This window comes from Aythya fuligula, chromosome 3, assembly GCF_009819795.1.
Source record: "Aythya fuligula isolate bAytFul2 chromosome 3, bAytFul2.pri, whole genome shotgun sequence".
In the NCBI taxonomy this organism is placed as follows: domain Eukaryota; kingdom Metazoa; phylum Chordata; class Aves; order Anseriformes; family Anatidae; genus Aythya; species Aythya fuligula.
In genome coordinates, this window is record NC_045561.1 from 119,396,939 (window position 1) to 119,422,374 (window position 25,436).

The 25,436-nt window shown below is 43.2% G+C and overlaps 1 protein-coding gene across 5 annotated transcripts; it reads right to left on the reverse strand.

Annotated features, from left to right (window-relative positions):
• Positions 1-1,730: 1,730 nt before the first annotated feature.
• Positions 1,731-25,355, reverse strand: ZNF512 (zinc finger protein 512). Of its 5 annotated transcripts, none has more exons than XM_032184106.1 (14): positions 25,264-25,355; positions 23,660-23,718; positions 22,957-23,165; positions 17,189-17,278; positions 12,952-13,035; positions 11,611-11,735; positions 11,166-11,252; positions 9,878-9,976; positions 9,484-9,651; positions 8,057-8,251; positions 7,265-7,366; positions 5,863-5,925; positions 5,287-5,385; positions 1,731-4,828 (listed from the first exon to the last, which is right to left on the reverse strand). In XM_032184106.1, exons 1-14 carry the CDS (start codon positions 25,282-25,284, stop codon positions 4,529-4,531), a joined length of 1,701 nt encoding a protein of 566 aa, XP_032039997.1. In that variant the 5' UTR covers positions 25,285-25,355; the 3' UTR covers positions 1,731-4,528. The 5 variants fall into 5 exon arrangements, with proteins under 5 accessions (XP_032039997.1, XP_032039996.1, XP_032039995.1 ...); XM_032184105.1 differs by having other exon boundaries at positions 12,952-13,038; positions 25,264-25,354; XM_032184104.1 differs by having other exon boundaries at positions 17,189-17,281; positions 25,264-25,354.
• Positions 25,356-25,436: the final 81 nt, after the last annotated feature.

Here is a 25,436-nt window from a genome sequence, read left to right on the forward strand (position 1 = left end):
AAACAAATGAAATAGAACAACAACCAAACCAATCAAACAACAACAACAAAAAATCACACACACACACACAAAAAAACACACAAAACAAACAAACAAAAAACACACAAAAACACACGACAAGATATTCTCTCCCTTTTCTGGAAAAGGAATGAAACAGAATTCCAGTATTATGCCAATATTTAAAAAATGGCAAGCCAAGGGGTCGGTGTCAGTACAGCTTATCAGTTTGAAATCTCTGAGGCAAACCAACAGAATAGTTGACATTAAAGGAGATCATAAGTAAAACCAACTGATAAAAGTTTCACATAGGATAGCTTACTGTAAACATTATTTTTAAATTAAATTACAAGTCTGGGTTGGTAAAAGTAGCTACTGACATGTTAAATTTCTGCAAGGCATTGTTTTGGCCCCGTATTCCCCACAAGTATCAGATGAGCATATTAAATGTTAGTTACTAAATAATTGTAAATATAGATTTGTTCTACTGATTGCCAGAGTCTGCAGCTATTTCATAGCATCATAAAGGCTGGACAAGACCTCCAAGATCATCTGGTCCAACCATCACCCTACCACCAATATCACCCAGTAAACCATGTCCCTAAGCACCACCTCCAACCTTTCCTTAAACATCCCCAGCGACGGTGACCCCCGCCCCCCCCCCAGCCCCCAGGCAACCCATTCCAATGCCTGACTACTAATTTTCAACCTAAAGCTTCCCTGGCACAACTTGAGGCCACTCCTTCTTGTCCTATCACTAGTTACCTGTGAGAAGAATCTGACCCCCAGCTCCCCATACCTTCTGTTCAGGGAGTTGGAGAGAGCAATAAGGTCTCCCCTGAGCCTCCTCTTTTCCAGACTAAACAACCACAGTTCCCTCAGCCACTCCTCATAGGATTTGGGTTCCAGGCCCTTCACCAGCTTCATAGCCCTTCTCTGGACACACTCCAGGGCTTGGATGTCCTTCTTAAAGTGAGGGGCCCAAAACTGAACACAGTACTTGAGGTGCAGCCTCCCCAGAGCAGAGTATAGGGGGATGATCACCTCCCTTGTCCTGCTGGCTGCAGTATTCCTCATACAAGCCATCCTGTGACATAGAATGCTATTGGCCTTCTTGGCCACCTGGGCGCACCGCTGGCTTATGTTCAGGCAAGCAATGACCAACACCCCCAGATCCTTTTCCTCCGCACAGCTTTCGAGCCACTCTGCCCCAAGCCTGTAGTGCTGCATGGGGTTGTAGCTTTATTGACAATGCTAGTGAAAATATAAAACAATTACAAATAAAATATGTGGGTTAAAAAAGCTGATCGCAAATGAAAGCAATGAAAAGATAAATTATAAAACAAAGTTTTCTGCAAGAGTGGCTCAACCAAAAAGACAGTCTCTGTTAGAGTAATTCAGTGAGACACATCAGTGTTTTACAGAAGACAGATGAGTTCATCATGTGCTGCTTGAACACAAACCCTGCTAACCTATATTTCTACAAACAATCAATCCCAATTTTAGAACTGAAAATATGCTTAGCAGAGCAGATTGCAACTGAATGTAAACAGTGTAATGAAGAAGTTGGGGGGGGAAGGAAGTAGCTAAGAACAGAGCAATGTTATTGTATTCTATTTAAAACAGACTACTTACATCTCTTGGTTTCTCTTTCCTGTTTGTGAACTTCAAAAGCCCAAAATACACTGTTCAATACATAAAATGTCAGCAAAGAACAGACAAGACCAACAAAAAAGAGAAAAAAAACTATTTTAAATGAAACTAGAAATCTCTTCAGCTCATATAGAAAATTTTGTGGAGTTAATTCCAATACTGCAAGGCTATTTGAGTTACAATGATTAAGCAATGTGAGATGCAGAGGCTGAAATTAAAAATAATTCCAAATAAAGTAAGGCACACAATTTTTAGAGTAATGAATCACAGCAACAACTATCTAATGACTAGCTGGTCTCTTTTATCACTTTTTTTGTACCTTTAAAACTAGATCTCTTTCTAAACACGTACTTGCTCAAATAGAATTTGTAAAAGGAAAGCCAAGTTTGCTAGTGTTGAATTTTTGACCTGGATTTGCAGAAAGCTAGGCTAACTGAACTGTTAACAAAGGAGTGAACAGTAGATTCATGAGTGCTTAAGAAGTAAATGTTAGCATAGTAGGCTGTAGGGCACTGTTGTACTCATATAGGGTAGCCTGCTTTAGTCCACATGCAGTAGGAAGCAAGTGCTCCTACACAGATCACACTCCTCAGAAATAGGGAATTATGCTGGTGCAGAGAGCCACCAACTATTACCAGCTTGAGCCAATCCAGCAAATGAAGGGCTGTAGCACTGATGGAGCTGAGTATGGATAGATCATGTATGGGCTGTTGGAGAATTATTTTTTTCCCCACATGCTATGTTATGTGAGGGAATGCATTGTTGAGGCAACTCTACAAAATCCATAAGCTTGTGAAGAAGTATACACATCTAGAAAGTAGGGCTGGTTAGTAACTCATCCGTGACAGTAAACAGGACTCTAGACTGACAGCCACTAAGAAAAACCTCCTTTAATTCATGGGTATATCTTGTTGCCCATTTATTGGGCAGTAATGTAGTAAACCTGTGGCCAAAGTACAGTTCTATAGAATGGAGTACAGAGGAGAAATGGGGTACAGAACTGAACAGCACCAGTGAGCATGCATGACAACCAAGTGGGCAGGCTGGGGTGTGTTGTGTAAGTAGGGATGGTGCCAAGAACACCACAAACCAAACAAGAAAACACTTTCTCACACTGGTAATGTTTTATTTCGTCATCTTCTGATCTTGCCCCTCTTGCTCCAAGCCTTGTACACCCTGTACAGAAGTCCACATATTTATACTTTTGAGTGCAGCACTGCACACATGGTGACTGATAACTGTTTCCAAAAGGCAGTGTGTAACTACTGTATGTAAATCACAGTAGAGCACTGCATGCTGTCTTACTACTTCCTGACCGCTTTGCTTATTACATGGAAGAGGCAGCTCTTGAAAACACCCTGGCATTACAGTGTTTCCCATCATCAGGGCTGATATGATTCTGGTAATAACACATACATATAAACCTGCCTGTTCACCAGGCACTGCAACAGCTTCCCTGTGAATTTCAGTGTCAGATTTTGGTAAACAGGAAAAATTCAAAGGGAGACAACATGTAGCCTATTTTCTTGCCTGCAAAACTACAAGGAAAAGGTTTTACAGCTTTCTGGGATAGTGGATCTTTGGATAACAGATTCTGGAGAACATATTCTGTCAAAAGATGGAGTAGCATTGCTTGTGCTGCTTCTTACTATTTCTGTAACACCTGTTTCATCTCTGGAGCACAGGAAGATATTCCCTATGACTCAGAGATCATACCATCATGTGACTTTACAAAAAATGAACCCTCTTTTGACCTTTTCCGCACTGGAAAGACACTGCTAATATACCTTATCCATATAAAGGAAGCAGTATTGAAAAGAAACAGGTGATGTAAGATAAAGAAGACATCTACAGTGCTCACTTGCAGAGAAAAGGATGCTATGGGAGTGTGGGCATGACAAAGAACAACACACTGGGGCAAGGCAGTTCAAGTGGATTCCAGGCTGCAGCATTACCGACACTGCAACTGTAGATATGCACCATCTTGCAGCAAGTTTGTTTCCCAGTTGAGCCTGAAACAAGCTGTCTTCAGAAGACCCACATAGGCCATCATTTTACACTGTCAGGTGGTCTCCAGAAGGCCAGTGTATCTCCAAAAGGCTGGAGAGTATTTATTCTGCACTGGGTGGGAAGACCTTCCTTATACATTCAATGTACAGTACTAAAGAAGACAGATACCAGGGGAATATCAGGTTCCTGACAAGGGAGATAATGATGTCCCATCACTTCCAAGCAGATCAAAGCTCATATGCTACTGTTTGGTGCCAAGCCTAGACATCAGTGTATGAATTACAGACAGTGCTGTGCGCGACAGACTGGAGCAGTAAGGTATTTGCTCTTCTGTGGTATCCTTGCTGACAACAGATAGGACAGCTAAAGGGCAAACTGAAGCCTTTGTGTTCTGCATGGTGCTGCTTAGTTTTTTGTGCATACTGTGCAAGAAAGGTTCCTCCCTTAAAGGGACCTAAACACTGTGCTAGTCAGACTCTTATAGGGAGAATTGCTTAGAAAGAACCCTGGTCTCACCAATCAGGAAGAAGAAAAAACAGAGCTGCTGTGCTGGAAACCATTAAACAATTAACTAATGTGACCCAAACTGAGACTGCAACCAGAGCAAAATCCACACTGGGTACACTGCTAGTCCCACTGTTTACGGGAACTACACCAGGAGAGGTTGCCTCTGTACCACAGCTTTGGTTCATAGTTTCTCACAACTGACCAGATTCAACAGTTTCAAAATCTAGGTCACAGAGTGGAATGAAATCACAGTTCCAAAGGCATTCAGTTGCTTATATTAGTGCTGTGGGTTATGAGACTGACAGAAGTGGGGCTTGTAACTGAAAAGCTTTAGGATTACTCCTTCCCTTCTTCCAGGGATTTATTTCCGGCCTCGCTTGTGGCTGGATTTTGGAAATTTGGATCTCTGTGCAACTTGGGGCTCCCCCTCCTCGCTACTCTCGCTCTCGTTGTCTACCCGCTGTGGACGACCTCTCTTACTTCTCCTCGTTTTCTCAGCTCCAGCGCTGGAGAGCTTCTTGGCAGCCAGGGACCCAGTTCTCTTCTTTTTGCCCCGGGTCAAAGGATGTTTTTTCCGTTGCTTCCTCTGCTCTTCTCTTTGGCGGATTTTCATTAGCTTCTCAAAGCTTTTGGTGGTACTTGTGTTCACATCAAACCAATCCTGGAGGGTTAGAAGGCAACAAGTTGGTACTGATGGTGGAAACAACATACCAAGACTATCAGAGTTTGTAATAAAGGTGCCTCTGTGGGACAAGGGTTTGTTGAAATGTGAGATCTGGAAAAGCAAACAACTAAGACAAGTCTCTGTTCTTTTAAGTTCTTCCTGAGGTGTCAGATTTGATTTAGCAATTGGCTGACTAAAGGCAGGGAAAATGCTGAAAGGCTGAATTGAAAGCAGCAGCTTGGGACGAGACCTGTGATATGACACCGCATTTGCTCCCCAGACCAGTGCATAACAGCTATGTTTAAGCATATTAAATGACACTTGAACCCAAGACCCTGTTTCCAACAGTAAACAAGGAAAGAATGTAATAGAGCAGGCACCTAGCATTTCCTTCCCAAGACACCCTCTTCACCTTCAACAAACAGGTTTGAGGACTTCAATTCTGCCTGCCTTACCTCAGCATGCACAGAGTTGATGTGATACTTGACCCCACTCTCTGAAACGAATTCTTTCTCACACAGGAGACACTTGTATTTGCCAGCCACAAAATCTCCCTGGCAACAAAACAACAACAAAAAAAAAAAGAATACATCACCAATTGCTGCTTAGGAGGCTGATACACCTATATATTGTGCTTCAGTTTTGCTCAGCAGTAAGAAGTAAAGTCTCTTATTCGTACTAGACTATGTTTTATCTACAGGAGTACTGACATTATTGACCAGTTATACTCACAAAACATAGAACTGCCCTGTGAGATATTATAAGGTCTCGAGCACTGTATTTGGAAAAATGCTCTTATAGCTATGAAAGCACAGGTAGGGCTGCAACTTCACTAAAATGCATGCCATTAAGATGCTCCCTCCTTCCTTCAAACAGTGTTTGCAATGGCAACCCTATTAGCACATATGGAAGCACTGAAATTGTAAGGAATTCAGATTAGATGGCAGGACAACAGCTCGAACAAGGAGATTATCTGATGGACAGAGACAGTCAGGATGTTAAAAAAAGACAAGTACAGGAATGCTACCAACCAAGGTACATGTGCCAAGATGAGATTTGAGTCCTGAGACACTGCCATATACAGATTCACAACCCTGAAATGGAAAAAAAAAAAAAATTAGATGCCTGTATCAGCATCAGCAAAAATCTATTTAGAAATCACTTTTTCCTGTTTAAAAAAAAAAAAAAAAAAAAAAAAAAAAGACTCTCTGGAACAAAATTCCCAAAGAGCTGAGAGAAGTAGAGGAAGGAAGACAAGTCGTAAAGAGAAGAAAGCTTCTCGTAAATAAGATCTTCAAAAGGGACTTGAGATTTCAGTAAGTTAAATGTTTCCAGTTTGAGCACGTTCAGACATAATAAACTGACTTCTGTACCAGTTACAATCACTCTCTATCTAATGCCTGAGTAAAATCATAGAGTTTGCATTTTGCCTAAAAGGCAGCAAAGATTCATTTGAACAAAGTACAGGGGCAAGTGCAAGACTCTACAATCTCTCCTGCCCTGATCTTGTATCTAGTGGCATAAAACAGAAGTACTGTATCTAACATCAATAGTCCCAGTTAAAGGGCAACTTTAAGGGCCTAACCCATGTGGGTTAGGTACCGGTCTCAGGGTACTAGAACTTGCGCAGCCAGCAGCACACAATCTGAAACAGAAGGTTAGGTGCAAGACATGCTTCTGGGTTACTGGTCAGTAAACTAGAACAGCTGCTTTCTGGGGTCAGCTCCATATAAAACATCATGCTGCAATTCTTATACTTGGAAATGGCACAAGCCTGAAAACTGGGGAGGGAGATCTGAGAGTGGGATAAGGACGGGATAAGTCCTTGTCTCTATATCAAACCCAGATGAAAGCCATTACTGACCCTTGACTATCTAGCAGTATGCATCATGTGCACTACTAGTTTCTACCAATGTGGCCATTTCTTCTCACTGAATCTGACTGGTGACTGCTGCACAGGATTGTAAGAAACTATGTGCACATGCATAAGCAACCCTAGACCAGGATGCCATGCATGAGTCCTTCATAGCCCATTTCAAGCTTTTAAAGTAAAACTAAAGTGCTGTGCCAAAGTTCCTTTATTCTCAAATTTTTCTCTCTACTTCTCCATCCATTCCTTTATAATTAAGATTTAGCACATCTACTCGACAGCAGGAGCTTGTCATTTTTCCACTGCTTAGTCACACCTTCAAATGGACCAGCACCTAGCTGGATGTGCAAGCTGCATCAGTCTGACACAAAGGTACCAGGTCTGAAGGGGACAAACATCCCCAAAGGGTTCATCCCTAGGGCAATAGTATAAACACTAACTGACCATACTGAGATGAAGCAGAAGTTGTCTCCCACAGAGAGACAAACTGCTGTGGAAAGCTGCTGGCTCATACAGACCTGTCAAAGAGGGCAGATGTGACTTCAGAAAGACTTAAGGATTACCTGATTTGGACAGTGGACTCTTCGGTACATCTTTATCTCTGTTTTCCATTTGCACAGCACATCTTGACTAAATGTGGGCAGTCCAGGACGAGTATATTTCAGCTGAGATGAAGAAATGGAATCAAAAGCTGGAAGCAATGCTTGTTACGCATTGTGACAAGCACATTCCTTTTTCTCCCAGTTTTTCCGACAGGAGTGCTATTTCTCTTCCTATTCTAACAAGTTCTCAATAACCAATCTTTTCCCATCCTACTGCTTCTAAAAGCATAAATGAATCTGGAAATCCCCTATGATACCAGAACGCAAAACTTCCCACACCTTTGACTACAATTCCTCCAAATGTACTTACCCCATTAAAATTATGAATCATCCTTTCCCCTTGGGTTCCCCTTACAGCCTAAGGGTTGCTCCTGGAGACTGCGTGAAGCCTGACAAGCTATGAAATGCCACTGCATGGTGGCAGCAATTTGCAGCCTCTGATTTGTGAGCAACATGCTGCCTACAACTGCTTTCACTGCTTGTGCCCATTGCAAATTACAGCTCCTATAGCAATAGAACTTTAAAGTCATTATAACCTACCTGGATAAAATACCTACACCACAATTGCTAAAGTAGCAATACCATAACCTAAGATCAGAGAGGGCAAAACCTGACCTCTTCCACAAGAAATTACTTCTTCAATGTTAATTTCTATGGGCCATTAAACACTGGCAACTCTGGGTAGATACCAGTGCAAGACTCATCTGATAGGCAGAAAGACTCAAACGCTGCAGTGTTTTTAAGGCCCTGTACCTTCCGATCATCTGGAATCAAGTCCTGCAGCACTTTTCTCTTGGGCCACTCTTTGGCCAGCTCTTCTCCAGCTAGCTCGTGGAGATAGTAGATCGCCACCTTTGCAGATCTCCTCTGAACTCTCCCTGTATTATTTGGCTCCCGTTTTATTTCCTTCAGGCTTTCTGTTCTTCTCTCCTCATGGAAGAAAGTGACCTGCAATGAGGGCCAAAAAAGGTGAGCCTCATTCACCAGTTCCTATTTCAACTTCAGTAAGTATTGTGAATTACTCTGCCAAATCCCTCAAAAAAACAAAAAACAACAAAAACAAAAAACAACAAAAAACAAACAAACAAACAAACAAACAAAAAAAAAAACAAAAAAAACAAAACAAAAAAAACTATGCTGAAGCAGCTGTGGTTCATTGACAGGAGTGCATCCCACTGCCAAGACAGACCCCAAGATCTACACAGGGACACAGCAGTAAGGTTGAAGTAGAAAGTTTCATGCAGCCAGTGGTCTTGAAAGGGTAACACATCTTTCACTGTAAAATTTGTATGGATAAGCATGGTATTGCCTGTTCTGCTTCAGTAATGGGTCTTCTAAGAGCAAAGAACAGCATAATAGGAAGCTATCAAAAGTTACATGTGCATTGGTTTTGGTTGGGATAGATATAATTATATTCAGAGTAGCTTATATGATACTCTATTTTGGATTTGTGACTAAAGCATTAGTGTGTTGATAACACACTAATGTTTTAGATATTGCTAAACTGTACTTACACAGCATTAAGATATTTTGTTTCTCACACTACCCCACCAGTGAGTAGGCTGGGGGCACACAAGCAGCATGGGGGGGAAACAGCCAGGGCAGCTGACCCCAACTAAACAAAGAGATATTCTGTACCATGTGATGTCATGCTCAGCAAAAAAAGCTGGGGAGAGAAGGAAGAAAGGGTGGGTGGGGGGAACATTTAGAGCTATGGCATTGACATAACCTATGTGCACATTATATGACATTATATATATATAATATATATAGGTTATGTCATATAATGCGCACATATGTGCACATTACCTATTAAATTGTCTTTATCTCAATCCATGAGTTTTCTCACTTTTACTGTTCTGATTTTCTTCCCCAACCCGGCAGGGGTGGGTGAGTGAGCAGCTATATGGGTTAACCCACAACAACACGTTAGCATCGTTCTTCCATGGAGCAAAAGTCAGGCTGCCAAGTTTACTGCTGACATAGAGACTTACTATTAAAAACTTCATCCCAGTTACAAGGGAACAAGGACAGAATACTACGGAGATGCAGGAAAATGTGGAGATTTGCTATCTCTAATTATCCACCCAAGAAGCAGACAGAAGCCTACATGAGTCTGAAGTATGAATGGTCAGAATTACCACAATGCTATCCTCATAGCTACGGTAATTTGTACTTACCGGCCCATGCTTAGATCGGAGATGGTAGACAAGACCTGCCTTTGATTTGTATGCTTTCCCACAATGATGGCACTTCATCGCCATTTTCTCCAGCTCAGAAGCAGCCTTCCCACATTTTTTAACATGATATAGGTATCCCATTATGCTTGTGAAGCTGCCTGTGCAGCCCTGTCAACGTAGAAGGAGAAACACATGGAGCAAATTCCTTCCTGTTGCTTTCCTGGTAATGCATCATCCCTCCAAAGTCTCTTGTGTCTTAAAAACATTAACTAGGATCTTGAAACAAAGACATCTTTTACCATCATCAAAATCTTATCCGGCAGAACTTTCATAATATTGTATGTTCACGCATCTGATGCTGTCCAACTTAAGATATTTTGACAATGCAGCTTACCTCCCTTGTACACTTTAGTTTTCCCATACGCTTCAAAACCTTCCGAAGACGGTCTCGTTCAAGCTGTTCATCCAGTTCTCCTCCCTCCTTCACAACTGGCTAAAGCACAGCAGAAGGATGAACGAAAAATACAGGATGCTCAGCATTTATAGTGAAGGAAAGCTTTTAAAATACTTAAATCCCTGCAACTTGTGATTTTACAAAAGTGTATTTAATACCATGATCCCTGTCTATAACCCAGAAAGTGTGAATTATCTTTAAGAGGAGTAAACTGTCTGAAAACCACTTTGCAGATAGCTATGTATGAACAAAGCCTTGAAAAGACATGGTCTCAAACTAGAGTTGCTGGTAAGGACACGGTCTTGTATTTCTATAATTACTTTTCTCCCCTTCTGCCTGTGGAAAATATTTACTCATCTCTAGCCTGCATCTTTAATGTTTACTCATTCTACCATTTCCACTTAGGTTATAGCTAAGCAGACTACCTGCTGTAATAGTAATTCATCTATGATAAACTACAGCTAAAGTTCTTCTCTATTCTTTCTTCAGTGGTTATTACATATTAGTTCCTATTTTACCTTATACTAAATATTACATCTAGATTGACTAAAAAAGTTAAAAACTAAAAAAGTTAAAACTGGTGACAGACCTATTCCTCAGGACCAGAACACGATACTTGGCGTCTTTCATTTACTAGTACAGCTGTAGCTTCAGAAACCACAGTACTGGTAACTATGTAAATATAACTGTAATGAATTTTCTAAATCTTACCCAAACTTCTGAATAACTTTTCCAAAAGTTATAATGTTTCTTTAAAGTAAGAGCAAAGAAGAAAACCAGACTGCAGCATTTGCAACTTCACAGCAAATAGGCAAGAACTAAGTAGCTTTTTCTGCTTTTTTACCTTTGAACTTGGAAAAGAACTAAAATCTGGTCTGGTCTGCTCTGGATGCAGAAAAACTGTCACTTTCTAGCAAAAGACTGAAAAGTGCAGTATAATGAGCAATGAACTTTTTCTGATTTAGAATACCTTTTGTGTGTGACATATAACCAGCCTAGACGGAAATTAATCTCTTCTTTCTAAGATGCAGCATTACTATCTTATCTTTTCTGGTAACACTACAGTTTTTCCAGATCTCCAATCTTAAAAGAATGGTAACAGGTAAATGAGAATTGAGCACCCACAACATTTGCAAAAACACAAAATATTCTATTTCTGTGTGCAGCAGGGAAGGAATAAAAGACTATCTTGCCTGTAAGACCTTCATATGCACAGCAGTTGCGTTACCTGATTATTATGGTCTGCCATGACATGGTATTTCATCCCTCCTAAAGACTTCAGCTGCTTCCCACAGTGATGACACGTGAACATTTCCTACAAATAAACAAGGACATGGTACGTGTAACTGCAAATTAACCAAAGCAGTGGGAAAGTCTCTGAGAGAAAGGCGCACAAGAGCGGAACATTTTATTCGGGCCTGGTAATTGCCCATTATGAATAGAACAGATTTTACAGAAACTAAAATTTAGGGGAACAACGAAATAGGTATGCCTCTATTCACTACCATAAAACTCCAACATGGTGAGCAAGAAGCACCACCTGCAGCTTCTTAGAGATGTATAAAAGGCTCTTGCTTAGGATTAAACTGGTTTTAAATGCAACACAAAACAATGCACAGGCATTTCTACCAGTAATATGAAGAGAATACAGAAAACATTTCTCTTGTCCTCACCTGCCTGCAATTTAACATATGCTTCTTCAGTCCTTCTACAGTCTTTCTAACCACAGCCCGGCATGTTGGACAGGTAACTCGACCTTTGTCCTGAATTTCCAAGGACCACTGTTCTTCCATACTACCTGTCAAAACAAAGGATTTACAATAAAACAGCAAATGCAAAATCATTTTTTCGTCAGTATGCACAATGTATCCGAGAACGAAATGAATCACATGCTACCAAACTTGCGTCCTACACTTCAATAGTTTTAGCTCATTTACAGCTTTAAACGTGTCATGTGACAAGGCATACATCTCTCTTTTTGGAATATCAATTGATAAAAACTCCTAATGCTATCACCCACTTATGAAGAGACTTGTTTGTTCAGCAGAGATTTTTCCTTCATTTATTTTTATTACACAATTACTTTCACATGCATGGTAAACTCATCCTTTGGCAAAAGGCTTTTGACAAAAGTAGGCACAGATGTGACTGAACCATTCTGGGACAAAATCCATGGTTCAATTCCACTAAATAAATGTTTAGAACTTCACTTGCATTAGATTATGGTTTTGGCACTAAAAGTGAACAGAGCTGCACCACCACACTCAATGGCCAGGGGAAAGTACCCTGTGAGATATGGCTTTCAGTTCCTGCTCTCTTTTTGAAATGTCAAGCACTCATTTCAGCCAAAGGGATTACAAATTACTGAAATGTGTTCTGGGAAAAAAGTGCCCTATAAGACACTTACTTGAATTCTTACCATAAAAATATCTAAAAGCTTTTCTGTTTGCCCAGGAATAAACAGGAAGGGTTTGTCTCTCCTCAGTGGTTAGCAGAAAAGTCTGCAAGTCAAACAGTACTTGACAGAAAACTGCGTAGTTAATGAGTGCTGTGAGCTACACATACACTTGATGAGTAAATGTTAGTGTTATTTTTCTAGGACAGACTTCTTCTGTCTCTGGCTACCAGAAGAAGTGATATGGCAGCAACAGCTGAAGTTTTTCCTGCAAACACATTCTGCTGAATAAAAAAGTGCAAATATTTTTTATGAGTTTTGCACTGAAATTATTTAAACAAAATTCTTAGTTCAAAAATGATTCCTCCATTACTATCCCATTATCCCATGTTTTTAAGGGTTAAGCCATATAAAACTATTTTATCAGGCCGCAGGCAGTCCCTCCAATACCACTGTGCAATATTTCAGCAAGATAGCAGCAACTTCTTTCATATCAACAGCACATTGAACACCAAAATGGAAACATCAGAAACACAGATGTTACACAGACTCAACTGATAGAATTACACTTATCTCTTACCCACTTTATAAACAATTCCGAGCAACCACTCCTTCTTACCTGTGCCATAGGCTTCTGGTTCTTTCTGAACACAGTGGCCTTTTGTCTTGGAGTTTTGTTGTGCTCCAGCTTGCTGTTTTTTTCCTGCTATAACAAACAAGACCAAGAGACTTAAATTCTATGAGCCATGTTTCAAAAAAGGAGAGCTTGACTAGGAGTTTGCTATTCAGTCTGCTGTCTCAAACTTACATGTTCAGACAACTCAGACATGTTCAATGCTTTTTTTTTTTTTTTTTTTGAAAATCCATAAAGGAATTTAAATATTATAAACTCTTCTCCCTCACAAAACCCATAGCTATTTACATCTGCAGGCATTAGTCTAATCCAGATATTTGGGATCTGTGGCTGTTGATATCCAAAGTTTACAGGATGGGAACTCTTCAGACTGAAGCATACCCTCTGTCTGGAGTACGGCTAAGCCAATCTACTGAGTTGTTGGCAACAAAACAGACAGTCCCATTCCTCTATTCATTGTTTTCTTTAAACTAAATAACTTATTGTTTCTATATTTTTTCATAGGTTATGTTTTTTTGCTCTCTTCTATGTTCTCTTCATTTGGTCCACACATTTCCTGAACTGAAGTGCCCAGTGCTGGAAACAGTACACCCCAAGTGAGACCCTGCAGTACAGCAAAAGAATTACTTCATTTTTCTGAAAGTCAAAATTCCTGCTCAAACACTGCAATATAACACTTGTATTTTTCAAAAGTATGACACTGTTGGTCCCTATTCATTTTTTGATCTCTTATAAATCCCGAATTCTTTTCTGAAGAACCAATATCTAGATTTTTCTTTGCCTGTCATCTGTGCTAATATTTCTAACTATAGTATCTTTTACACACTACATTTGATTCACTTTTAAAACGTTTCTGTAATGTCACGACCACTTTCAATTTTAATCTTCTCTCCGTTTTTTGTTGTCTACATATTTCACATTCTTTATACTGGTGACAAAATCAATAGAATTGAACCTAGAACACATTGTGTCCCATCATTCAATTCTTCTATTTTACAGAATACAGGATTGTTCAAGTTGAAAGGGACCTCATGAGACCATCCAGTCCAACCCCCATGTTCAAGCAGGCTCAGCTAGAATAGGTTGCCCAAAACTATGTTCAGTCAGATTTTCAGTATCTTCACAGGTGAAGTCCTTACAACCTCTATGGGCAACCTGTACAAGGATTTGAACAGCCTCATAGTAAAAAAAGTACATTCATTGTGTTCAAATAAAATTTTGTTTTAATTTGTGTCCATTAACTCTTGCCCTCTCAGTGAGCACTACTGAAAAGAGTCTGGTTCCCTTTTCTTCATTCCCTCCCATCAGGTATTTATACACACTGATAAGATACCACCGACCCTTCTCTTCTCCAGAATCCCAGCTCTCTAAGCGTCTCCTCATATGCTGGCTCACAGACAAGTTTACTGTCCACCAAGATGTCAAGGTGCCTCTCAAAAGAGCTGCTTTCCAGCCACTTAGCCCCTGGCACGTGCTCATACACAACCTTATTCCCGCCCCCGGTGCAGGACTATGCACTTCCTCTTGTGGAACCTCATGAGATTCCCCTCTACTTAATTCTCCGGTATGTCCAGGTCACTGTGAATGATGGCATATGAGCCACTCCTCCCAGTTTTGTATCAGTGGCAAACTCACAGAGGGTGCAAAATGTGCCATTGTCCAGTTAATTAACTGAAGTGTTAAACAGCACTGGCCCCAGTATTTATCCTGTGGTACAACAGTAGTAACTGATCACAATTCTTTGGGCCCAGATTTTGAGCTGTTTTTCTGTCCACTTCACTATTCACTTACCTAACCTGTGCTTTGTTAGTTTGCCTATGAGAATGCTGTAGGAAACAGCAACAAAAGTCTTACTAAAGTCAAGGTAAACAAGATCCTCTGCTCTCCCTTCATCCACTAATTTAGTGCTCTCATCACAGAAGGCTACCAAATTGATCAATCGTGATTTCCAATTTGTAAATCCATGCTGATAACTCCCAATCACAATCTCATCCTTCAAGCAATTAGCAATGCTTTCCCAAAGGATTCTCTCCTTAACATTCCCAGTAACTGAGATGAGCCTGACTGGCCTGCAATTCTCCAGATCTTCCTTCTTTCTGACCTTGATGACAGGAATGATACTTGCTCTCTTCCAGTCTTGAGGAACCTTTTACAGTCACCATGACTTTACAAAGACAATCAAGAGTGGCCTCACAAAGCTGCATAGAGGAAAAGGATCTGGGGACGTTGGTCAATGCTTGCCTGAACATGAGCCTGCAGTGTGCCCAGGTGGCCAAGAAGGCCTATAGCACCTTGCCTTGTATTGGGAATAGTGTAGCCAGCAGGACCAGGGAGGTCCCCCTACACTCAGCTCAGGGGAGGCCATACCTCGAATACTGTGTTCAGTTTTGGGCCCCTCACTTTAAGAAGGACATCAAGGCCCTGAAGCATGTCCAGAGAAGGGCCTGGAACCCAAGTCCTATGAGGAGTGGCTGAGGAAACTGGGGTTGTTTAGTCTGGAGGAGGCTCAGGGAAGACCTTATTGCTCTCTCCAACTTCCTGAAAGGAAGCTGTGGGGAACTGGGTGTCAGCATCTCTTCTCACAGATAACTAGTGATAGAACTAGAGGGAATGGCCTCAAGTTGCGCCAGGGGAGGTTTAGGATGGAAAATAGGAGACATTTCTTCTCAGAAAGACTAGTTAGGCATTGGAACAGGTTGCACAAGGAGGTGGTGGAGTCACCATCCTGGGGGTGTTTAAGGAAAGGTTGGACGTGGTGTTTAGGGACATGGTTTAGTGGGTAACATTGGTGGTAGGGTGATGGTTGGACCAGATGATCTTGGAGGTCTTTTCCAACCTTTACAATTCTATGCATGACATCAGCCATCTCTCAGCACAACCAATCAGGCCCCATGGGACTTAGGTACATCCAGTTTAAGTGTTCTAACCTCATCTTCCTCCACCATGAGGACAAGGGTTCCTAGCTCCAGACTTTGCATCTGGTCTCAGTTGCCGGGGATTCCTGAAGTATAGTTTAACAGATAAAGCCTGAAGCAGAGGAGTCACTGAGTACCTATGCCTCTTTCATGTCATTTGCCACCAGTTCTATGGCTCTATTCAAATAATACCCAAGTTGGAAGGACCATCAAGTCCAACTCCGGCTCCAGAAAGGACCACCTCAAAATCAAATCATATGTTTGCGTGTTGTTCAAATTCTTCTTGAACTCCATCAGCCTTGATGCTACAACCACTTCCCTGGGGAGCCTGTTCCAGAGCCCAACCACCCTCTCAGTGAAGAATCTTTTCCTGATAACCAACCTGAACCTCCCCTGACACAGCTTTGTGTTGTTCCTTTGGGTCCTATTGCTGGTGCCCAGCACCTACACCACTACTCCCCCCACCCTTGAGGAAGCTATAGACCATGCTGAGTTCTCTCCTCAGTCTCTTCTGTAGGCTGAACACATCAAGTGATTTCAGCTGCTCCTCATGTGTCTTCTCTAGACCTTTCACCATCTCTGTTGCCCTCATTTGGACATGCTCTAATAGCTAGATATCTTTATATTATAGTGCCAAAAACTACAGACAGTACTCGAGGTGAGACTACATCAGCACAGACTAGAGGGGGACTATCACTTCCCTTGACTGGCTTGCAGTGCTGTGCTTGATGCACCCCAGGATCCAGTTGGCCCTTTTGGCTACAGGGCACACTGTTGACAATTTGCCATTGATCAGAACTCCCAGATCCCTTTCCATGGGGCTACTCTCCAGACTCTCACCCCCATTCTGTACATATAACCAGATATATTCAGCAGCGCACCCACGTTTTACCTACTTTACTTGTAGAAACTATTTTTTTTCCTTTCACATCCTTTCCCACATTCAAGGTTGGCCTTGGCTTTCACAATATCATCCCTGAAAGATTAGACAGTAACCCTATACTTATCTTGTGTTACATACTCCTACTTCCACCTCTTGTACACTTCCTTTTGCAATTAACCACTGATTAACATCCCTAGACTGTTCTTCCCCTACTTCCTACTTTTTTCCACCCTCTGATGGACTTTAAGAGACTGAAATCAGAATAATCATCAACCATCGTAAAACAGACACTACTCATCAGTATCCTACAATATACACAGAATCAGAAATAGAGTTGGAGGATATCAGAGGATAGCATTTGGGCAGAAAGGAAGTCTGAAGTACCTGAAGGTCTGTTACTAAGAATTACAGTTATTTATATTACCAGAAATCTTCTGCTTCTTCTTAGGAGAGTCTTTAAGATCTTCACCTTCCCCTTGCTCAGATTTCCTCTTGCCTTTCAAAAGTACTTCTCCTGCTAACAAGCAAGAATAGAAATGCTTCAGTCTTATTAAGACTCAGCCTGGATAACAGTTTTGTGTCTGTCTGTTGCCTTAGTTTCTCCTCATATTCAATACTTCTGAAGAAAAAAATAGTTTTTGTGAGGCACTTGGACATCAGTGAGCTAGATATAGCCTTCCAACTGAAGAACGTTAGGCACTGCATGACCTGCAATCCTCCAATACAGAGGACATGGAAGAAATGGTGCCATAGCATGGTTTGGGGAAATTGTACTCCTCAGGAAGAGAGAAACAGAAGGTGCTAGGTTATATCATAAAAAGCTTAACTACACATATAAAAAGGTGAACGGAGAGACAATAGTGAGTGGGGAAATGTGAATAATGTCCTGTCTACCCTCACTATTTCCTAGGCTACCGAATACCTGAAACATTGGCGTCACTCAGACCTCCCTATGCACACAGAATACAGAGTCCCACATCTCTCCCTGAGCACAGGTAAGTACAAAAGCACAATGGCAAGCAGGGGAAACCAAACTGGGGATTCAGAGAAACAGACAACTTCCTCCCAGGTTTATCCCAGGAGATCCACCAGCCCCACTGCTGAGGTATGAAAACTACCAAGATGAGGTAGACTGGGATGGTGGTGAGTGTGGTTTTAATGCCTAGGATTATGGGACACATGGAATGCAAAGGAAGACCATATAAGTATTACACATGACATCGAAGGATGTTTAGGGGCATTATCAAAGACAGGGAAAGGGAGGGAATGATGTGGGAAAACAGGAATAAGAGGTTAAAAAGGGGCACCTGCTTGTAAACATGCGGTTGGTCAGCGTATAAATCTGTCCATGCCTTGCAGTGAACGAGCAGTTTCTGGGTGCTAGACTCTGAGGGACTCTGTATTCTGTATGCATGTGTTCCTAAGTGTCTGCAGAGAGGTCTACATGGCAGCAACTAAAGTGACACCACAGGTCACAGGGGCCAGTGTGTCTGTGGTGGCACCAACTGGAGAGAGAGTTGGTGAGAGTTTGTGAGCGTGTGTGGCAGGGCAGAAGTGCAAGATCACAGTGGAAATAGGCTACCAAAGGGACGAGGGAAATCCCAGACAACTGGCAGACAGTAGAATCTGATCCTGTCTGTAAGGAGGTCTACACCAGCAACTGGAGTGGCTCTGTGGGCTTCAGGAAATGGTGTGTTCATGTACTGAGAAGACCAAGATGCAGAGGCCAGCTACTGAGTAAACTTAAGTATCTCTACATTAACACACGCAGCATGGGGAATAAGCATGACAAAATAGAGATGTATACATGCCTGCAGAGCTATAATCTCACTGGCATTATGGAGAAGTGGTGAGATGGCTCCTGTGACTGGAATGCTGGAATAGAAAGATACAGACTGTTTAGGAAGGACAGGCAGGGGAGGTGAGGAGGAGGTGCAGCCCTCTATGTCAATCAGCAGCTGGAGTGTATGGAGCTCCACCTGGGGGCAAATGAGGAGCTGACAGTTTATGGGTAAGGATTACAGGGCAAGCAGGAATGGAAGACATTGTAGTGGGAGTGTGCTACAGATCACATGATCAAGAAGACCAAGCAGATGAGGTCCTTTATAGACAGATAGAAGCAGCCCCACATTCACAAGCCCTGGTTCTCATGGGGGTCTTTAAACACCTCGATATCTGTTGGAGGGACAACACAGTAGGGCATAGGCAATCCAGCAGGTTCCTGCAATGCACTGGTGATAACTTCCTTCTCCAAGCGATAGAGGAGCCAATAGGCAGAGGTGCTATGCTGGATCTCATTCTCACCAAGGAGGAAGTGGTGGGGAATATGAAGCTCAAGGGCAGCTTTAGATGCAATGACCATGAAATGGTGCAGTTTTGGATTCAGAGGTAGTAAGGAGGGAGCACAGCAAGCTCACTACCCTGGACTTCAGGAGAGCAGATTTTGGCCTCTCCAGGGATCTGCTTGGTAGGGTACCATGTGACAAGGCCCTGGAGGGAAGAAGGGCCCAAGAAAGCTGGTTAATATTCAAGGATCACCCCCTCAAAGCTCAGGAGTGATGCATTCCAACAGAGAATTAGTTGGGCCAAAAACTGGGGGTTCTGAAGGACAAAAAGCCTGACATGAGCCAGCATCATGCGCTTACAGCCCAAAAGGCCAACTGCATCTTGGGCTGCATCAACAGAGGAATGGCCAGCAGGTCAAAGGAAGTGATTGTCCCCATCTAGTCTGCCCTTGTGAGGCCTCACTTGGAGTACTGCGTCCAGGTCTGGGACACCCAGCACAAGAAGGAGGTGGGTCTGGAGGAGGGCCACAACATTATCAGGGGGCTGGAGCACCTCTCCTATGAGGAAAAGGCTGAGAGAGTGCAGATGTTCAGCCCGGAGAAGACTCTGGGGAGACCTCGCTGCAACTTTTCAATACTTAATTGGGGCTTATAAAAAAGATGGGGAGCAACATTTTGCTCAGTCAGATAATGACAGGACAAGGCGGGGGATGGTTTAAAATACAAGAGAAGAGATTTAGACTAGACGTTAGCAGGAAATTTTTCACTCGGAGTGATGACGCACTGGAACAATTTGCCCAGAGAGGTTGTGGATGCCCCATTCCTCAGTGAGGTCATGGGCCTCACTGCCCATGGCAGGGGGGTTGGAACTAGGCGATCTTTAAGCTCCCTTCCAACCCAAGCCATTCTGTGATTCCATGAAAAATGCCAGGAGGTCTGCATGGATAAACTGGCCAAACTTAAACAGAAAAGGAAGGACTACAGAGAGTGGAAGCAAGGAAAGATAGCCTGGGAGGAATACAGAGACATTGTCCAAGGAGACAGAGATCAGGTTAGGAAAGCCAAAGCCCTGTTAGATTTATATTTGTCCAGGGACATCAAAGGCAACAAGAAAGGGTTCTATAGGTACATTGGTGATAAAAGGAAGACTATGGAAATTGTGGGCCCTCTTCAAAAGGAAACAGGTCATAGAGCCATTAAGGATGGAAAAGGCACCAGGTCCAACCTTTCCTTGAACGCCCCCAGATGACCCGGTCACCTGGAATGTGAAGAAGGCTGAGGTGCTCAATGACTTTTTTGGCCTCAGTCTTCACCTGCAAGAGCTCCAGCCACATAGTCCATGCCCCAGAAGGCAAAAGCAGGGACTGGAAGAATAATGCCCAATGTAGGAGAAGGTCAGGTTTGAGACCAACTAATGAACCTGAAGGCAAAGAAGTCCATGGGACCTGATGAGATATATCCATTGGTCCTGAAGGAACTGGCAGATGTAGTTGCTAAGCCACTGTCCATCATATTTGAGAAGTCATGGTAGTCCAGTGAAGTTCCACTGACTGGAAGAAGGGAAACATAACCCCCATTTTTTAAAATGGAAAAAAGGAAGACCTGGGGAACTGCAGGCCAGTCTCACCTTTGTGCCTGGCAAGGTCATGGAGCAAATCCTCCTGGAAACTCTGTTAAAGCACATCAGAAATAAGGAGGTGGTTGGTGACAGCCAACATGGCTTCACTAAGGGCAGATCTCACTTGACAAATCTAAGATGGGGTCACAGCACTGGTAGATAAACAGAAAGAAACTGATGTCATTTAACTGGATTTGTGTAAACCACTTGACGCTGTCCCACACAACATCATTGTCTCTAAATTGGAAAGATGGATTTGACGGATGGCCCACTCGGTAGGTAAGGAATTGGCTGGAAGGTCTGACTCAAAGAGTTGTGGCCTACAGCTCAATGTCCAAGTGGAGATCAGTAACATGTGGTGTTCCTCAGTGGTCAGTATTGGTACCAAAACTATTTTAACATCTTTGTCGGTGACATGGACAGTGAAGTTGAGTGGGCCCTCACCAAGTTCGCTGATAACATCAAGCTGTGTGGCACGGTCAACATGCTGGAGGGAAGGGATGCCATCCAGTGGGACCTGGACAGGCTTGAGAGGTGGGCCTATGCAAACCTCAGGAGGTTCAACAAGGTCAAGGGCAGGGTCCAGCATCTGGACTGAGGCAATCCCAAGCAGAAATACAAGTCTGGATGAAGAATGGATTGAGAGCAGCTCTGAGTAGGACTTAGGGGGTGTTGGTTGACAAGAAGCTCAACATGAGGCAGCAATGTGCACTTGCAGCCCAGAAAGCCAACCGTATCCTGGGCTGCACCAAAAAGAAGTATGGCCAGCAGGGCAAGGGACGTGATTCTCCCCTTCTATTCTGCTCTTGTGAGACCACACCTGAAATAATGTGTTCAGCTCTGGAGCCCTCAGTAGAATGACATACAGCTATTGGAACAAGTGCAGAGGAGGGCCACAAAGTTTATCAAGGGGATGGAGCACCTCTCCTAAAAAGACAGGCTGAGGGAGTTGGGGTTGTTCAGCCTGGAGAAGAGAAGGTAATAGGGAGACCAGAAGCAGCAGTCTTCCAGTACCTAAAGGGGGGCTACAGGAAAGCTGGGGAGGGACTCTTTATCAGGCAGTGCAGTGATAGGACAAGGAATCAAGGCTTTAAACTAAAAGAGGGTAGATTTAGGTCAGATATAAGGAAGGAATTCTTTACTCTGAGGGTGGTGAGGCACTGGAACAGGTTGCCCAGAGAAGTTGTGGATGCCCCCTACCCAGAAGTGTTTAAGGCCAGTGTGGATGGAACTTTGGGAAACATGGTCTAGTGGAAAGCATCCCTGTCCATGGCAGGGAGGTTGGAACAAGGTGATCTTTAAGGTCCCTTCCAATCCAAGCCGTTCTATGATTCTATGAAACAGAATGCCTAAGTCCAGCTACAGGAGGGATACACAGAGATAATATGTTTTATACATATATGTACATATAAACGTTTTTTCCCCCCTCATTAACATATCTTCATCCTGATCAGCCAGAGAGGGAAACAGGATGGATGCCATTGCTGCTGTTTGCAAGAGTGTTTGAGCATGTATGTTTGTATTGATCTGTGTGGCTGGCTGTACATACATACATATGTTGCATATATGTGTTTGTACCTATGGGATTATATGCTGTCTTGTTACTGGTTGGGCCTGAGGGCATGGAGCTGCAGCGACGCCACCTCTATCAAGCTACCAAATTTGGCCCTCTCTGCAATGGGATGGAATACAGATTTTGATTTAGATAAAGGAAAAAGATGCATTACAGAATGAAAAGCCACATGGGAAGTTTGAGATACGGTTCTGAAGCCAGGAAATCTGAATATCCCTAGAACAACATAAGATCCCATCCAATCCGCATCAGAAAAATCTTAAGTAACAAAAGTGGGAAAACAAACCAAAGAAAAACATCTAAATAAGAAAAAAAAATCTAACAGCCACAAAAGCCATGTTTAACTCAGAATACTGCTGAATGGTCCACTTCTGTACATTTTAGTGTTGCTTTGTTCTATTATTAAAGTTCTCACAGCATATTCCTGAAACAATTGACAGAACCCCTACACATTCTCTCTTCTACAGATAAAACTGAGATCAGTCACAGAATCATTACTTTTAAGAGACAAGTCACTCAAAAGGAATTGCATAACAGCAGAGAATTTTACCTGTGTTTCTGCAACAGAGGAAGTTTGTCTCTCCTAACACATAAGCATCATTACCAAGCTTGTAATTTGTGGTTGAACTGCAGCATGTCTTTCAGAAATCATCAAATCTCTCACAAAAGAACTGAAGAGAAAACCAATTTCGCATTGAGCAAAGAGTGATGAGTACCTTTTTTTGGTGAAGATTTGTTAATGCTGTTTTTTATGCCTCTCATTTCCAACCAGTAAGCAGGCCTGCGAATGGTCCGCTTGCTTCTGGACTCTCCACTTCCATTCACTTGAGTCTTTGGTGAGCCAGAAGAAACGTTGCTGGTTGCCTCATCATAATTACTGTTCAGTCCTAGGACAGTAGTTTCCACCTCCTCAAATTGCTTAGACCTGGAAAAGATCAACTTGAAATTATTTGTATATATATATAAACACACACACACATATACAACCATAACAGCTTGACAGACAACATTCCTTTCATCCTCCCAAGCACTCTAAAAATTCAGCTTACATCACCAAATCTCTTGAGTTTTGTACACTGAAAAGTACTAGCAAGGCAAAATGTAACACACGGTATTATTTAATACCATATATTTTAGAGTTTGACATTAGAAAGCTACCCGGGAGCACAGGAAAAAAAAATATTCATCCTACCTCAGCATTTCAACTTACGGATTAGGCACAGGCTCATCACAGTTTAAAAATAAACATTTAAGCAACCAGTGTGGATCTCACAAGATCCTCATCAAACAAATAAAACAAAAAATGTTGTAGCTCTTAAATTTAGACAACTATGTAAAGACCAGGTATAGGTTTTCAACAGGAATCTTCTCAGTTCCCCCAACCCCCCCAGTGAAATTTGACATGAAATATTCACATACTTTCTATTTCCCAGAGACCTCTTGGCTTTCTGTTGTCCGTGATGTACAGGCCTGGTATCCTAACAAAGTAGAACAATTCACATTAGCAATATAATTTTTCTTCCTGAGTGCTTGTTTTCCAACAAAACACAATCACCTGAATTTTAAGGATGTGCATACCATCCTTCTGCAACCTGTTGTCTTTGGCAACCAGAAACTTGTTCTGTAGCAAGGAACCCTTTCATTTCCAGATAAATTAGAACTGTAATCAAAACAGGGATGAGCTTCTCTCTACTTTCCATACGAAATCCAATTATACCCTTTGGACTGGGGCATGAAGGAGTCTTCTTGGTCTCCAGTTAATTCAGTGGTACCTACTTTCTGCCTATGACTTATCACATCATGACAAATACTTTAGATTGTAAATTGCTGTTTTTTCTAGCATTTTTTTCCTTAATTATTCTTGCATTTTCCATTCAAGGATGTTGCCTCCAGTCTCTTTTAAGTTCTCTTTCCAGTTTTATCTTAATCATTTTGGAATATTCCATCAGTTGCTGCTTCCTTTATCCACATCACAGAAACCTTTTTTATTTAACAAAGACTTTTATTTTGTCATTTACTCATTGCTACTTCTTATGCTCATAGAATGGTTTGGGGTGGAAGGGACCTTAAGATCATCTCATTCTAAACCCCCTGCCACGGGCTGGGACACCTCTTGCTAGACTAGGTTGCTCAAAGCCCCGTCCAACATGGCCTTAAATACTTCCAGGAATGAGACATCCACAAGTTCTCTGGGCAACCTGTTCCAGTACTTCACTACCCTCAGAGTAAAGAATTTCTTCCTTATATCCAAACTAAACCTACACTTTTTTTGTTTAAAGCCGTGACTTCTTGTCCTATCCCTACGCTCCCTGACAAAGAAACCTTCCCCAGCTTTCCAGTTTCAGAGTTATCAAGGAGGCATTAGTAAAAGCAGGAAGTGACCCATGCTACCCTGACTGTCCCTATCCCCAATGGAAAACCCCTGGGACAGGTAATACAAGCTTAGCACCTTTTAAAGGACTCCCTGTTTCAGTTCCCCATTTTCATCTTTTCCTCTGTACTTCACACGTAACGGTCTCCTACAACAAAGGCCTTTCAGACAAAACGCACGATCAGCGCCAGATGAGCCAGCAGCGCGCTGCTGCCGGTCCCTCTCTCGGCCGGACAGCGCTGCACACAGCCGTCCCGCTGCTGCCGGGCTCCAGGCCTTCAAACAGAAAGCTCGCGGCTGCGCGTCGCGGGCGGCTCTCCCAGCGGCCCAGAGCGGGTCCCGCCTGCTGCCCGCCCCAACGCCCGCTCTAGGACGCAGCCCCAACCGGCGGGCGGCGATAGAGGGACCGTGCCCGCTCACCGGGCCGGGGCGCACCGCGCCGGGCCCCCTCTCTTTACAGCCCGGGGCCCAGCAGGACCCTCGGGGCGAAGAGGAGGCGCCCCCGCGCCCCGTTCCGGCGCCGCCGGCTCGCTCCCACCTCCGGGCTCCATCTCGCGGCGGCTCCGGGCGCCGTGCGCGCTCCCCACAGCCCGGCCGCACGCCCCCCGGGCAGCGGCCGACGGCGCTGCTGGCGAGGCCCCCGCGGACTCACCGAGCCGCCGCCACCCCTCATGGTGCCGCCGCCACGTCAGCACGCGGCCCGCACGCACGCGCACGACCGCGAGGTCGCTCCTTCCTGTCCGCTTCCGGTCGCCTCCTCACGGCGGCCGCCGGCCCCGAACGCCGCGGCGCCGCGCCGCCGGCTGCCTCCAGGCCGCGATCGGG